General features: G+C 43.2%; 1 protein-coding gene across 1 annotated transcript in view; it reads left to right on the top strand.

Annotated features, from left to right (window-relative positions):
* The first annotated feature begins 487 nt into the window (after positions 1-487).
* Positions 488-17,232, top strand: part of LOC149857762 (endogenous retrovirus group 3 member 1 Env polyprotein-like) — a 38,715-nt gene continuing 21,970 nt past the window's right edge. The window contains exon 1 of the mRNA XM_090063563.1: positions 488-4,921. Coding sequence (XP_089919689.1) covers positions 637-1,767 — 1,131 coding nt within the window. The 5' untranslated portion in view covers positions 488-636 and the 3' untranslated portion in view covers positions 1,768-4,921. The remainder of the gene's footprint in view (positions 4,922-17,232) is intronic.

Genomic DNA, 17,232 nt, shown 5'->3' with positions numbered 1-17,232 from the left:
CTGTAAAGATTACTGGCCATGATAGTTGGATACACCATACCCGTGTGAAACGACATCCACAAGCGTCAGAGGACAACATCTCCCAAGACGAACTCACTCCGGAAGCTGAGTCGTCTTCGGAACAAGAAGCCAGCAAGTGGAGCTGTGAACCTACTGGTGATCTCCAAGTGCGCCTGAGACGGCTTAATCAAAGCTCAGAAAATTAGACAAGAAAGTAAAAGGGAAAATATGGTGGGAATCTTAATGTGCCTTGTTGTTATCTGCATAATGAAAGAAGCAGAATTGAGCAGCCTTAACCGCTGGCTCACACCCTCGCTTTCCCAAATTGCTCCCCCAGGGACAAATTTGTATGTTGATATGATGGAAAGAATTGCAGGTACTTTTAATCTTACCAACTGCTGGGCCTGTGGGGGGCTTCGGGAGGCCAGAGGCCAGTGGCCTTGGAGGGCTTTTCCTTTGGCCCCGAAATGGCTAGTAAGTAGTAAGGCAGATGTTAAAAGTACTAGTCAAAAATGGGATGAGAACCACAGTTGGGAACTTTCCCAAGTGGCGTTAGGAGAGTATTGCATCAGTAATAATGGTACAGGAAAAAGGTTGGGACACAGCCGTTGCATATGGACTTTAAAAGTAAGGTGGATGAACCTTACAAGATTAGAACGGCTTTATTATCCTAATAGCCCAGGGTATAATCGGCTAGTGTGGCAGCATCCCAATGGAACAATTGTGTGGTTTAATAAGTATTGGAGTGCCACAAATCAAAGTGATGATCGGACAGATTGTACAGACAAGAACCAGGATGGGCTATGGGAATGTTCCATGAAAGGAGGCCACGCAGTTGCTGGTCCTTTGGGTCCAGAAGGAGGCTTGGGGTTTCCCGAGATGCCCTATGGTTGGGCCCCTCCAAATGCCACCAATAGAGAAAATAGGGCCTTAAGAGGATACTATTGGATTTGCGGACGACGGGCCTATACAATACTACCACAGGGGTGGACAGGAACTTGCTATATGGGAGTAATTGTACCAGCTTTCTTTTTGTTACCGTCTGAGGTTGGAAATAAGCTGGGAGTCTCTTTGTATGATGATTGGAAAAGGGCCAAGAGAAGTATTGATGTAAGTTTGACACAGGGTAGCTCCCAAAAGTGGAAGGAGGATGAGTGGCCTCCTCAGAGGATTATTGAGTATTATGGACCAGCTACATGGGCTAATGATGGGAGTTGGGGATACCGGACACCAATATATATGCTGAATAGAATCATCCGGTTGCAGGCAGTCTTGGAAGTAATTACTAACCAGACCGCCACTGCTCTCGAGTTATTGGCCCGACAAAGTTCTCAGATGAGAGCAGCCATATACCAAAATCGGATGGCCTTAGACTATTTACTTGCAGAGGAAGGCGGAGTCTGCGGAAAGCTCAACCTTTCTAATTGTTGCCTCCAAATAGATGACAACGGGAAAGCAGTCTTAGAGATTGCCAAAGAGATTACAAAAATAGCCCATGTACCAATACAAACGTGGGAAACCACATGGAATAAGGACTGGTGGTTTCAATTATTTGGAGGACCCTGGTGGAAAAAGGTAGGGTTTGTGCTTTTGTGTGCTCTAACTGGTTTGATTTTTATCCCTTGCCTTATTCCTTGTCTCACTAGATTGATAACCACCACAGTAGAAGGAATGCAGGTCGCAGCAGTCCCTCTAAAAGCACAGACTGCTGCAAAGGTCATGGTCCTCAGAAAAATTCCTCGTAATTATCTTGATATGCCCGAATGAAGTAAAGATCAGAAAGCATCTCGAGGGGGGATATTGTTAGAAATATTATTAAAAATGCATTATCAATAGCAGATTTAGGAAAAAAAAACACAGCTGCTACCCCTCCTTGTCTCCTTAATGGGAGAGGGAAGGGGGGGGTTGGAAATTGAAGGGAAAAACCACCAAAGGCCCTTTGTACTAAGGTATCACTCCCTCTCTGTTCTGCAAATTTACTATCTCTTTGTTACACTAAATCACACTTTCTTTCATGACCCCCACATTCTTAGGCTAAGATAAGAGCAAATGCCATTTTTGCCTTCAGGTTGAACCTTGAGTAACCTTGGGTCCCATCTACGCACGCGTGATAACCTAATGCATATTAAGCCTACCCGCCCCGCATACTTAAGTAGTTAATTATAATGCACATGGGACGTATGAAGCGACATGTTTACATATATGTTTGTATGAACCGGAAATGAGTTGTAAAAATTCCTCCTTCTGCACACGTGGTCAGGAGAGAGGGGATAAAAGCCTGCTAATGATTGTGCCCGGGGGCAGAGTGATTGATCTTTTGTCTCTCTCTCTGACCCTATTTGCAAATATATACCTTTTGTGTTGCTAATAAAGTGTGTCTGTAGCTGAAGATTTTTTTCCGCCTCCCGAGAAACGAACCACGATTTTAATTCAATACAGTGATGCCTCACTAAGCCTGCTTTCTCTGAAGTTGTGGAGGACCTTCTGATGGATTTTAAAATGCTTTGGATCATGGCCATCTTCTGGACTAAAATAGCTTTTGTACATCAGCAAATCTGAACAGTCTGGTTAGGCCTTAGGGAAGGGAGTAGATACAAGAGAGGTAAGACAAGGTGTGTTTGGCTGCAGTATTTGCCAACTGGTAAGTTCATTGCTCTTGGTGTACTCTGCCACTCGCAGTACTATTCCCTAAGGCTACATACAAACAGTTAAAAAGCCTGAGGCTGAATTGATTCAGTCTTTGCAGGTTAGTCTAAGCTGAAAAGATTAAATAAGAAACAACTGGACACGTTCACTTTTGATTCAGGAAATGCAGCCATGTACCTGCTGTAGCTTAGGCCAGGAGCTGGGGGGGTGCAAGAGCACAGCTCTCTGGCACGTAGCCAGCATGGACTGTGTGTTCACTTCCTCTTTCTGCTGCCCCTGAAGTCTCTGGGATTTGCAGTCCAGAATCAAAGTAGCAGGACTCTCTAGGGTTGACATCACTTCGTCTTTCTGCTTCCAGGTGCCTCTGGGATTTGTAGTCCACAGTTGCAGCCAGCAATAAGTTTCAGTAAGTTTAGCAGCTGGGAAGCTCTGTAATCAGAGGAAGGTAGGTTTAACCCCCTCCCTGGTCCCAGACCCCAGCTGAGGTTTGCCGGGGGGTGGGGGCATTCCTTGCCCCTACCCGCCCCCCAACCTTTGTCTGCTGGAACAGAAAATACAGCTCAGCCCAGCCCAGGGTTGGAAAGCATGCTGGGATGCTGGTGGATTGTGGTTTAACTTGAACCAGGAATGGGTCTGGGACAGAAGTTTCATAAAGCGGTTTGATCCAAATCAACGAAGTCTGACACTATATTCAACCGGTTTATCTTAAAACAGTTTCAGCCATTTTGAAACTGCCTTATGTGCACTGAGCTTCTGTTCTGCTACAGGTTTAAACCAGTTTCTGATTACTTAAACCAGTTTATGTGTAACTTCCATCCCTAGCCTAAGACACTGTGGCTAGTATTTGTAAAAGCCTGAGAGAGTGAGGTTGCCAAAGCCTAATGAATTTCAATGAAATCCAGGCATCTAACTCTCCACCTTTCCAGCTTGTAACCTTCGTTCATTACCAGCATGCTTAGATCACACAAACAGGCTTTTTTCAATCTTTGACTATAAAAGGTAAAATAAACAGAATAAAATTATCTCCAGTTCAGTGAACTGTATAAACAAATGGCGCTCCCTTTCTCCCCAATCCTGTTCAAAAAGATTTAATAGCAGAATGCTGTAGCGTGGGTCTCAGAATGTCAGCAATTTATGATTTGATTACAAAATATACTGCTTTGCATTTACTGGCATTTTATGAACTGTTATAAATAGTTACAACTATATTTAAAGTGTCAGAATAAATTAATGATGTACATTTTGCGCTGCATCATACTTGGTTTTTTCATTGTGTTCGTTTACTCAACAGCATGTAAAATGTAGTCATTCCCACTGGAATTCCAAGTCTAGCAAAGGAGTAGTGGATTTTACATTATTTTACTAAAACAGCAGTATTCCAGGACTAAGTGCTAGGATTGCATTGGGGTCAGCGGAGGTATTCATGGATAATGTTTCCATTTAATTTGGAAGCATTGAATTGCAGAATGTACTGTCTAGAAGAGCTTTTAGAATAAGTGGAAGCAGCCCCAACACTGAACCACTGCCCTTCAAGGAGATACATCAGCTGCACACCATCAGGGCCCACAAAGACTTCATTGATGGCTACTGCCAGATCTTTCTCCAGAAGATGGAAGAAGAGACAGAGATGGTAGCCAATGTGATGGCTAACCAAGACCCACCCAGAGTGACCTGGAAGACAGTCACCTCATGCTCCAGGAAACCCAGGGCCAGGGCTGCTCCTCCCCTGGCCCTGCACAACAGGTACACTCCCCTCCCCACACATGAGGAGGCTCCAATGGTGACACCAGGAGTGGAGGAAGGTAAGCAGCTTGCTGCCACCCCCAAGAGGAGGTGCAAGGTGGTGGTGGTGGGGGACTCCCTCCTGCAGGGCACTGAGGGACCCATCTGCCATCTGGACCCCCTAGCCTGTGAGGTCTGCTGCCTTCCAGTGGCTCACATCTGCAAAGTAGCAGAAAGGATCCCCAGGCTTGCCCAGCCCTCCAACTACTACCCCATGCTCCTCATCCATGTGGAAACTAATGACACAGTTAGGAGTAATCCAGTCTGGGTCCTGAGGACTCTGGGAGCTGGGCTCAAAGGGTTGGGAGCCCAGATAGCCTTTTCTTCTGTGCTGTCTGTTGCAGGCCACAGTCCTAGAATGGAAGGATGAATCAAGGAAGTGAACCGGAAACTCGGACTGGTTGCCACCAAGAAGGCTTTGGATTCCTTGACCACAGTGTGCACTTCAGGAAGAGAGGAGTCCTGGGAAGGGACATCCACCTCATGAGGAAAGGTAAGTCCCTGTTCACAGCCAGGATGGCAGATCTTTCGGACAGGGCTTTAAACTAAGATTGTTGGGGGCAGGGATACACAAATTCAAACATGTCCAGGGACCACCATACAAGTAAGCCCAGTAGATAGGGAAACTGGGAGAGCCACTCTTGTGTGAGCCGAGGGAATAGTTTTCCATCAGCAGGATGGGAAGATGGAGGAGGACTCAGATGCCTATATACTAATGCCAGGAGCATGGGGAACAAGCAGGAGGAGCTAGCCCTCCAGTGTGTATTATGATCTAATAGGAATTATGGAGACCTGGTGGGACTCCTCACAAGGCTGGAGTGTAGCTATAGAGGGCAACAGGGACCAGGTGGGGAAAAAAGGTGGAAGCATTGCTGTCTTTGGGAAAGAGCAGTATACCTCCTTGGAGGCTGACATCAGCTCCAAAAGTAGACAGCTTCCAACCCTCTTGAGAGAGTCCAGAGAAGAGCCACGTACATGATCAGAGGTCAGGAAAACAGAGCTTACGACAACAGACTGAGAGCCACAGGGCTATTTATCCTGGAAAAGTGCAGACTCGGGGGTGATCTGATGGCCACCTATAAGTTTATCAGGGGTGACCACCGGTATCTGGGGGAACATTTGTTCACCAGAGCGCCCCAAGGGATGACGAGGTTGAATGGTCATAAACTACTACAAGACCATTTCAGGCTGGACATAAGGAAGAATTTCTTTACTGTCCGAGTCCCCAAGGTCTGCAACAGTCTGCCAGCAGAGGTGGTTCAAGCACCTACATTGAACACCTTCAAGAGCAAATTGGATGCTTATCTTGCTGGAATCCTATGACCCCAGCTGACTTCCTGCCCTTTGGGCAGGGGGCTGGACTCAATGATCTTCTGAGGTCCCTTCCAGCCCTAATGTCTATGAAATCTATGAAAGTTGCAGGGGTGGTGGGGCACAGCGAGAGAGACCTAACTGTAGGTGTATACTACAGACCACCAAATCAGGGGGAGGCACTCAATCTGGAGTTTACCTGAGAACTCACTGAAGCTGCACGTGCACTTAATATGGTTGTCATGGGCAATTTTAATTATCCTCTCCTGGGAGGAACACTCGGCCAAGCTGGAACAGTCACGAGCCTTCCTCACCTGTGTCAAGGAGCTCTTCCCAACTCAGAAGGTACATGGGCCAACCAGAGGTGACACTCTGCTAGACTTGGTCCTGGTCAAAGGAGACAACCTGATGACTGACTTAAATATAGAGGGAAGTCTGGGAGAAACCTTTATGTTCACTGTCCAACATAAGGCAGACAAATCAGATAGCAGGACTGAAGTCTTGGACTTCAAAAATGCAAATTTCAACAAGCTTAGGTCACTAGTAGGGCAAGTGCTGCAGGACGAGGGACCAAAGGTGAAAGGTGTGCACAAAGAGTGGTTGTTCCTTAAGGACACAATCTTTGAAGCACAAAGGAAGTCCATTCCCACGAGAAGAAAAAGTAACAGAAGGGCTGGAAAGCCCTCTTAGCTAACCAGGGAAATAACGGTCCTCTTAAGAAAGAGCCTTATAAACAATGGAAGCTCAGGGCAGGGCTCAACGAGGACTATTCCAGGACAGCCTGCATTTGCAGGGAACAGATAAGAAAGGCTAAAGCGGTGACCAAACTCAGATTGGCAACAGGAATCAAGAAAACAAGAAGTCCTTTAGGCACACAGGGAATGGGAGGAAAACAAATGGGAGTGTGCCATTGCTCAACAACTCAGGAGAGCTGGTTACCGGCACCCAAGAGAAAGCTGAACTCCTGAATGACTATTTTGCCTCAGTCTTTCACCAGACCAAGGGGTAAACCACACCAGGTAGAGTAGAGGATGAGCACGGTAGGAATAATCACCTTCCTACTATTGCCATAGAATTGGTGTATGACCAGTTAACACAATTAGAAGTATACAAGTCAGCAGGACTGAATGATCCTGAATTAATCCAAGAGTGCTGAAGGAGCTGGCTGAAGTCATTGTGGAACCCCTGGCAAAATTCTTAAACAACTTTTGGCACTCTGGAGAAATCCCTGAGGACTGGAAGAGGGCCAATGTTGTGCCCATCCATAAGAAGGGCAGGAAGGAGGACCCGGGTAACTATAGGTCAATCACCCTAACTTCCATCCTCGGGAAAATCCCAGAAAAGTTCATCGAGGAGTCTATTTGAGATATACTTGCAGAAGGTAAGATTCTGAATGACAGCCAGCATGGTTTTGTTGCAGGCAGGTCTTGACTTACCAACCTCATCTCCTTCTATGACAAGGTAACCCACCACCTGGACACAAGTTGCAGGTTGACATTGCATACCTAGACTTCCAAAAGGCCTTTGATCTAGTATCCCATGATGTCCTCATGAGAAAATTGGAAGATTGTAGGCTTAACTCCAAGACAGTCAGGTGGTGAGAAACTGGCTGCAGGATAGGACCCAGAGAGTTGTAGTGAATGGATCTGTGTCATCCTGGCTAGAAGTAGGCAGCGGTGTCCCACAGGGGTCGGTGCTTGGTCCAGTACTTTTCAACACCTTTATTAATGGTTTGGATGTGGGGGTGAAGAGCTCACTGGCCAAGTTCGTGGACAACACCAAGTTATGGGGAAATGTGGTCACTCTTGAAGATAGGCTACAGTTACAGGTGGACCTAGACAGGCTGGCAAGTTGGGCGATTTGGAACCTGAAGGGTTCAGTGTTGAGAACTGTAAAGTGCTCCACCTCGGGTCAACCCTCAATACACCTACAGGCTTGGTGGCACCAAACTGATTACCACCACGAATGAAAGGAACCTGGGGGTAATAATAGACAGTATGAATATGAGCCGGCAGTACAGTGATGTAGCCAGTAGGGCAAATAAAACTCTGGCGTGCATCTCCAGAAAAACCAAAGAGGTGATTCTTCTGCTCTACTCAGCACTGGTGAGACCAAAGCTGGAAAGTATTGCATCCAGTTCTGGGCACCGCACTAACAAAGATGTGGCCAAGCTTGAGAGAGTCCAAAGAAGAGCCACCCGTACGATCAGAGTTTTAAAAGGCAAGCCAACTTGTAACAGCCATCACCTCCCTCCCCCAAAAACTACAATGCTGTTTTTAATGGATCCAAGGCTTATCAAATCTAACTTGTAAAAATGTACTACTGGTAGTTAAAAATTCACTCCTGTCAGCTGGGGCCTAATTTATCTCTCCCCTGTAGATTCCTAGTACCTTTTTCAAAGTGTTTTGGCATTAAGAAGCACAGGCAAAAAAGGCAAAGTTTTCAGTAAGACTTTTTATCACTGTTCATCTTTGTACCAGTAATTATATTTTGGATCAAAAAGAAGAATAAAAGGTAAAGCTTCAGATAAGGTTACTTCTATTAGTACGTACAACATCTCAAACACAGAAGTCTTCCTAGGGTGTCATCAAGCAACTCAAAATCTATTTTACCTTTAGAAGTGTGTACTATCTAGCAAAGCTGGAAACTTTTTCCATCCTGGGAGACTGAGTTTCCACACTGAGATGAAAGCCAAACCCTTTGGGAATTTTCACAACCACAAAACCAGAGGAGGAGACACAACCAAATAGCCAACAACATGGCAGGCAGGGCAATCACACAGGGGATAGGTTTTAGTGTCTGTTCCAATGCAGGCACAGCATGGACTCAAACGGGGATTTCTTGAAACTCAAATGAGTGTCCTTACCACACTGGGCCTAACATCAGTCTCTTACACCCATTAAAAATGTATATGAAGTGGAACAGCTCCCACAAGAGAGACTGAATTGGGAGACCCAGTACTCATGTGAGATGTCGTACTTCCACAGCATTTCCTGGGGGAAAAATACTTTCATCTAAGATTGCTGCCTGGCTCTACAACCAGCAAACCCCTTCCCTGCATACACTCTTTAAAGCCAAAGGCACACTGTCGACTCTGGATATGCAGAAGAACACGTACCTGAGGAGTACAAGTGCTGTCATCTCAAGGATCAGACTAAGGGAGATATTTTAAGCAGTTACATTTTTAATGCAAGGGAATCAAGGAAGACACGGTGGACCTTCTCCTTTGGACCTGACTCAACCAAGGTCTTAAATAATATTCTTAAGTTGCATAAGCTTAAGCCCACACTTAAGTTCTTGGCTAAAATGTGTTGATGGAGTAGCTTCGAAGCCAGACATGAATAATTTTAAGCAACTATATCCATTCTTCTGGAGAACGATATATACCAGGAAGCAAAATCATGTGTTGATGCAATAATAGGGAAGGAGCACAGTTAACAGAGATCCTAAAATCCCAGACAGGCTCTGCCTGAGCTCAAGACCCTCAGGCAACGAAAAGATGGGTTGAGGGATGGTCAAAGTGATGTAAGAGGCCATAAGCTCTACTATGGGAAAATGAATCGTCTGAGCATCCTAAAATCAATAAATGAAAGCAGAAGGAGGTTCTGAAGGCATCTTTTCTCCTGTACTGCAGGATGAACCTGGTCACTACAGACCATCCAAACAGAGTTTCCAAAGCTCTTTTCTTATTGCCAGGGTTATCTACTCAGAAAAAATGTACTGCTGCTGAGCCCAACAATGTTCCCTCATCTCCAGCAGGCTTTGGGCCTGAGCCAAAACCCCTGGAGGCAATAGAAAGAATGACTTCAGTATCAGATCACTCATTCAGTCTCCAATTTACCACTGGATCTTGGATGTGTTCATAGGGATTTACATTTTTTGGAAAAAAAATGCACATTTTTGCTTGATTATTTACCTGGAAAACCATCCCTTTCCATAGAGGTTTACATAAATCTGCATATTTCATTCAGGTACAAATTTTGCTGTATTCATAAAAGAATGCAAGAACATTTTCCCTTGGCAGTGCCTTATTTACTTTATGTTTATGGGAGAGTGTGGCACTGTTTCCAGATGTACATTTAGTCATTTACCCTCGATAGATGCAATGTTATTCAAGCCAATGACGTACTCAAGTGCTTAACATTAAACACATGCTGTACACAATATCTTGTTGCATTGAAGCTTCAGAATATAAGCTTTTGAGGACAAGAACTATCTGTGTTCTATGCTGTGTCCTCCTCCAAGGACATAGTTCAAGATATCCTTAAATTATAAGATGTAATTTAAGGATAACAGATTCCTATACTGAAATTCTAACCCATTTAAGTCAATGGCAAAATGCCCAATGTTTCAGTAGGATCAAGTTTTCATCCATGGCTTTTAATACCATTCTGAGCATCTCCTCTACCCTCCTGCACAGTACACTCAGGAGAATTGCAATCAGTAATTCCTGCACCAAAAGCATGGCTTATAAAGTTGTGAATCTGTCTTAATTCATCACTGTTTATAACACCCTTGGGACTCCTCTCAGAAGGAAATGCTTCATCTAAAAGCAAAGTCTTTTTTTTACTCCCTTTAAGTTTTTTTAAAAATACACAGTAATAGCACAGATATTGGCTGAGGCCCAGAAATTCACAATGAAGACAAAAAAATCTGGCCATCACATCTTCTTCCTGTGCCTGGTCTCATAGAAAGGAATTTAAAAAGTCTCTTCTCAATTCAAACTAAATTGTCCTGCCACTTTAAAACCAAATGGAAATTCTTAGATTTTTTTTTCTTTTTTTGCATTAAGAAAAATGCAAACCGCACTCACTTGGAATCAATGCAAATGCCAATCATTTTCTCATCTCTCCAAGTATGGAGGGAATTATGGCACTACACTCCCTTGAAGCACTTTTGTGCGCATTGTATTTCCTCAGCGTGCCACCTCTCCCCTCTGATTGAGGCTGATTAGTACAAAGAACAGGGAGTGGAACTAAAGGAGTTGAATGAAGGAAGACAAGGCTAAGTCAGGCATTTTGTGTAGTGAAATACAACAGATGTTGAAAGGAGTGTTGCATAAACCTTCCAATGCAAATCATGCTGGTTATCTAGATTTAGCATGATTATCCAAGGCAACTGCAAATTAAGACAAATAAAACATTTGCTAAATCTATACCACCTTAAAAAGAGGCAGCCACAGCGAACTTTCTACTGTGCACTTCTTCCTTAGGAAGAAGCATTAGTTCTACCAGCAAACAGAACTGAAAAAAGCAAGCCACAAACCTAGGTTATGCCATATGGAATTTTATATATCACAATTAAAGGCGGTTTTTGTAGAGCTGTGACAACGTGTTGTATATCACTCTCTTACAGAAACAGTAAAGAATCATATACTGAACAAGGCACGTTTGAAAATAAAGGGAGACACCACATTTGAAACAAATGCTTTTGATCTTAAAAAAACTATCAAAGAGAGTTAATTGCTTTATCATACAGGGAGTATTGAAGTATGAAAACAATCTGCAGTTCTGATAATGGTTCTCAGTCCACATGTTGAGGTTTTATTCCTTTCAAAAAAATCACTAAATTAAATTCCCTCTATGGCTGTCTGCTTACATTAGATCTTTTTACATCTTAATAGATGCCAGCTCCATTCTGAACGTGTTAGGAGCCAATGAGTCAGAATGACCACTTACACTGGGATATTTTGGTTACGAGTTGAGCTTGTAACAAAACTGCATTGCATGAGGCAGTGGCAGTAAAATTAGAGTGCAAAAAATGACCATCCAGCCATTAGAAAGGAGGGAAGGGACTTAAAAGGAACTCCAGATTTTTTTTATACTCCTCCCCAACTCAATTTGTTTTCAATATCAGATCATTAAGATGGAGCAGCCAGGCAGAAAACAGTACATTCAAAACAATTTCTATCAATCAGATGCTTTTAACTTTTTCACAAAAACAATAACCAAATCCTACAATCCCCACCGTGACAAGAGGAGAAGGAAGTGCTCCTTAATAGTATTGCATTTGGAAAAACACGACAAAGTGCTAGGCATTATATTGCTCAGTTCTGCCAAGGGCTGAATAGTTTGAGCCCCAGTTTCTGGCCAGGTCAGATGCTAATAATCAAAATAATTTCCACTGGGAATATCTTTTCTTTGATCAAAAATGTTCACCATTCTTTTGCATTTGAAATATTTCCCTCTGTTCTGCCTTCTTGCGCCGTACATTTTACACTGAAAGGGATACATGGGGAATATAGAGGAGGAATTGGTGTTTTAGGGTATTATTAACAAAAAAACAGAAAGAGAAAACCAAGACCTCAAAAGGTTTTTTTTTTTGTTTTTTGTTTTTTGTTTTTTTAACTGAAAAACGTTTGTGGCAGTTTCTGTTCCAGAACCAGACCATTTTGTAGCAGCAAATGTGCCTAGTCCTACCCTTGAGCTTCAGTGTGCTAGGCTTATTAAATCAGGGGCAGATTATTCAGCACTTTGTGTGACCATGTCCATTATTATTAGTTATTGTGTTACTAGACCATCCCCTTGTCAAGTATAGAACAGGGGTGGCAGTTCAGGAGGAAACTGCAATAAGCTCCTTGTAGTTTTCCTCCTACTACCCACCAGGAAGGTTGGGTTTTCCTCCCTAAGGGAAAAACCAAGGTCATCTTGAAATTTGGTCAATCTCCAAGGAGCTACAAAGAGGTCCCCAGCTGTTCTCATTCTCCACAGCACCCACAGCTCCTTCTGCAACTCTGTCATTGATCCCATCGTGGTTATTTAGTGTAAAAGGATTTAATTGCACTTAAAAATAAGATCACCCTTGAGCAGCCACCCTTATGGGAAGTTTGCATTGTGTCTCTGTAACTTTGCCATTACATAATAGGCACTTTGGAAGATTTATTAGATATAATGCATGAGGAAAGAGCATAAAATTGTCCAGTCCTTCCCTAATATAGCCTAGCAGCATACTTATTGAACTGCTGTTGAGCAGATGTCCTTACTGTGCTGTCCATCTGGAAACCAAAATTAATTCAGAACTCATCACTCATCACAAACAGTTTAAATTGTGCACCATACCTTGTGCTCCTCTATATTAATTCCATCTGCCATCATGTTGTCCATTCCCAAGTTTTCTAGGTTACAAAATTCCTTGTGCAACCCTATGTAGTGTGGAGTCCATCTGATCATTTCAAAGGCATTAAAATACTAACCTGAAGTTGATCTAAATACAATTTCCAACCCATCCCCTTATTTGCCAGCATGCACTGTACATTTTCCCACACTTCCCCAAAATAAACATGCTTCAAATTGTCAAATTAGATTAAATATTGCCTGCCTTCTGCCTGAACCGTATCTGCCTGCTGTGGGGGCCAAACAACAATGCAGCCATTAATAATGCTGCAGACCGCCACATCATCCCCAATAATAGGCAGATTCCAATGGCAACATGCATTCTCATTGTAGACACTGCATTGGCCTCAGAGACCCCAATCACTGGAAAATTCAGCTGTGCTAATGGAAAATGACCAGTCTGCTTCTCTGAAAAATGAGAGCCAATTTATATGGAACCCTGTGTACCACAATATTTCATTTCTTCAGTCCTGACTTACATTGATAAGCTGTTAGCCAGGTCCCAATGAGGGGGAGGGGAGGGAAGGGAGCATGCTCTTCAACTTTTTAACTTTAAATTAGCTGTAAAGTGGACTTACCCCCTCACTAGCTTCAGGGCCGGCCCGTGCCTTTTGTAAAACGATATGAAAACTGGACCGAGATTTCAGGTATGAGGAGCCCCAAGCTGGAAGGCAACTGTCAAGATTTATGAGCCTTTTACTTTTACCCATTTCCTCTCTTTAGCGAATCAAAATTCATTTAATTCATCTTAGGTTGAGCGATATATTTCATTCAATCTTAATGAAACATTCTTTACCATTTTTAAATATTAATTTTAGCAAATTTCTGAACACACTGAAATTTGAAATGCTGTGTTTTGATAATATCAAAATATCATCCTAGTACGATTTACTAAAACTACCCACCACCTCTGACCTAAAATCACAAAGAATTTCAGTCAATCTAGAGCTGCAACATTTGGCGAGTAAACTATTCACCCCCAAATTTCACCCAATCCTATTTTTCTGCAACATCCTGCAATTTGACTGCCCTTTGAACTCCTCTTGAGCTGCATGCAGTAATTAAAGCCAAACAAACAAACAAACAAAGGAAATTCCTGTATCGTGTTTGAGGGACCTGATGGGACCCAACTGAGCCATTTTAAAACCGTTTAATGAATATTCATTAAATTAACATTCTCCCCAGCAGCAAGTGCAGCAGTAAAAGATATAAGCAGAATAGCTTTAAATGGCTTTTCATGTTCTCAGGGCTCCTGCTGTCTCGTTTGGTTCAAACAGCTTGGATGCTTTACCACTTTACTCCTGGGAAAACAGAGCGGACTGCAGAATGGCTTCATGCTTTTTAATTTCTAGCATAAACAACTTCCAACCGTAAAAGCAGAGAGACACGTGTCAAACACTGGTAACTGGGATTATAATGAGTGATAGCTCATCCCCTCCCTTCAAGGCAGGTGTGCGCTTGATGCAGATGATATTTTGGAGGGTAGGGCCATGATGTCACAGCCATCACATAAGGGTGGTTAAAGTCCATGTAAAGACCCCATATATAGGATAGTGCCCAAAAAGGCCTTGAGAGTTTTAAAATAATACATTTCCCAGGGATCATTTTTTCTCCTACATTTTGACTTCTACAGATTAAGGCAATTTGCTAGATTCTGGCTACAAAGTAATTTTGGCATGGGGCAGGAGATTACAGGCTACACTATGTGCACCTCTTTGGAACTGCTAATTTACAAAAGACGACTATATTTAGAAAGGCTTTGTGAGTGATACAGATTTTTTTATTAATCTTATGGTATGTTTCAAGGGCTTCCTAGTGCTTGCCCACTAAAAAAAAAAATATGTTCTTGTGTAAGAACAAGAACATAGCTGATTTAGACTTACTGTGGGAGTGTTACTTATATCCTTGTTAACAAATAACTGCGTCTCCAAGGCATTTTGCTGCAATACTTTGATGAACATAAAAAATATTCCGCGCTTGGTTTAACGCTGACTCATGCATCGTAGCTAAAATGTAGACATTTTGCTTTGATTTACAAAATAGCTTTATTTTTAAGAAGTCTGCAATGCTGGTTGCTGATTGGTCAGTGCACCTGGTTCAAGATGCATCTAAATGCACTAGGCGCTTTGGAAATGAAAAGTGATAAATGTTTAATACTAATGCATTGTAAAGTATTTGACTATGCCTTCAGAATCAGCCATCTGGTGCAAAACATGAGCAGCATGGACAAAAGGAAATGGGGTATAATAAGAAAACTAAATCTAAGCCATCACTACATTAAGGACAACGATCTCAGAGAGACGGTTGTCACATAACTACTCCCCATAATTAATCTGAGCTGCTGGCTTCAGTGTCAGGCAAAGCTGAATTGAAAGTATAATTTATTCATGTTTGTGTTAGATTCTGAAACGTCTGAAGAACCTGAACATGCCAAATGGACACTGTAAATATGAAAACGGACATATGCAACAAGCAAAGAGAAAATAAAAGCTGATGGATGGGAGGGAAGAGAGGTGTCAGTAGACAAACTAAAGAGTCGTGTGACCTTAGGGCTAGGTACAGACAGGCAAAAAGCCCAAGGCTGAATCAATTCAGTCCTTGCAGGTTAGTCTAAGATGCACAAATTAAATTGGAACAGACATTTTACCTTTGATTCAGGAAATGTAGCCACATGGCTGCAGTGGCTCAGGCCAGAAACTGGGGGATGCTAAGCACAGCTCTCTGGCTGTGTGTTCACTTCTTTCTGCTGCCCCCAAATTCTCTGGGATTTGCAGTTCACAATCAGAGCAGCAGGACTCTGCAGGGCTGTTCATCCCTTCCTCTTCCTGCTTCCAGGTGCCTCTGGGATTTGTAGTCCACAGTTGCAGCCAGCAATAAGTGTGAGCAGGGGAAGGGCTGTTTAACCCGCCTCCCTAACCCCAGCTGGGGTTTGCCTAGGGAGGGGAAGAGGGGGCAGTCGTTGGAGCAAACAGCACAGGGCTGGAAAGCATGCTGTGTTCCTGGGGGCTGCGATTTAACTTAAACCTGGAAGGAGTCTGGGACAGAAGTTTCATAAACTGGTTTGATCCAAATCAGGTAAGACTAATACTCCATACAACCAGGTTTATCTTAAACCAGTTTCAGCCATTTTTAAACTGGTTTAATGTGCACTGAGCTTCTGTTCTGTTACAGGTTTAAACCAGTTTCTGATCACTTAAACCAGTTTGTGTATTACTTCTGTCCCTAGCCTAGGGGCCCATGGTTCTTCAGATAGGTGCCTTGATTTGTTGGGAGAACTGGATGCTCAGGCATCCTAAATGGTTTGGGAGGGGTTGTTGGTAGTAGTACAGGTCACAACCAAGATCAGGCCTCTGTGTCAGATGCAGTAAGAGACATCCCCAAAGTGCTTATAGCCTGGAGAGACAAAAAATTGAAGAAAGAATTATCCCTGCTTATGGAATACAACAAATGGACAGAAAGACTGAATAACTTCCTGAGAATCACACAGGAGGGCCACAATGGATTAAGGAACTGAAACCAGGACTCCTTATCTCCAGGTCTGTTTTGTAGTCACCAGACATCTGTATTTAATTTGTAAGGCTAGGGATAGAAATTACACATAAACTGGTATAAGTGATCAAAAACTGGTTCAAATCTGTAACACAACTGAAGTTCAGTGCACATAAACCACTTTAAAAATGACCAAAACCAGTTTAAGATAAATCTGGATGGATGTAGTATCAGATTAACTGATTTAGGTTCAATTGGTTTATTGAACTTCTGTCCCAGATCTAAGAGTTCAGACACACTGGCATCTCTCTGTAGCATGCCTTTTAGGGGAAATTTGCCAAGAGGAAAGGAAACCTTCAAAAAAACAGGTTCACAGAGTCATTAGCAACCCATCAATCTCTTCTCAGTGCCAGGTTTTACTGCCTTTACTCAGACTCTTACTTAGCACCTTCATAGATTTCATAGACATTAGGGCTGGAAGGGACCTCGGGAGATCATCGAGTTCAGCCCCCTGCCCGAAGAGCAGGAAGTCAGCTGGGGTCACAGGATCCGAGCAAGATAAACATCCAATTTACTTGTGAAGGTGTTCGATGTAGGTGCTTGAACCACCTCTGATGGCAGGCTGTTCCAGACCTTGGGGGCTTCGACAGTAAAGAAATTCTTCCTTACGTCCAGCCTGAAATGGTCTTGCAGGAGTTTATAACCATTGGACCTCGTGATCCCTTGGGGCGCTCTGGTGAACAAACGTTCCCCCAGATCCTGGTGGTCACCCCTGATAAACTTATAGGTGGCCATCAGAGCCTGCGCCTGCGCTTTTCCAGGCTAAAGAGCCTCATAGATCTCAGCCAGTTTAGAGGATCTGTTCATGAAATATGCCATTCAACCTGGTTTA

Source organism: Crocodylus siamensis, chromosome 9 (assembly GCF_052110815.1).
Source record: "Crocodylus siamensis isolate JL-2025a chromosome 9, ASM5211081v1, whole genome shotgun sequence".
Classification (NCBI taxonomy): Eukaryota; Metazoa; Chordata; order Crocodylia; family Crocodylidae; genus Crocodylus; species Crocodylus siamensis.
This window is presented reverse-complemented; position numbering and strand designations above follow the sequence as displayed.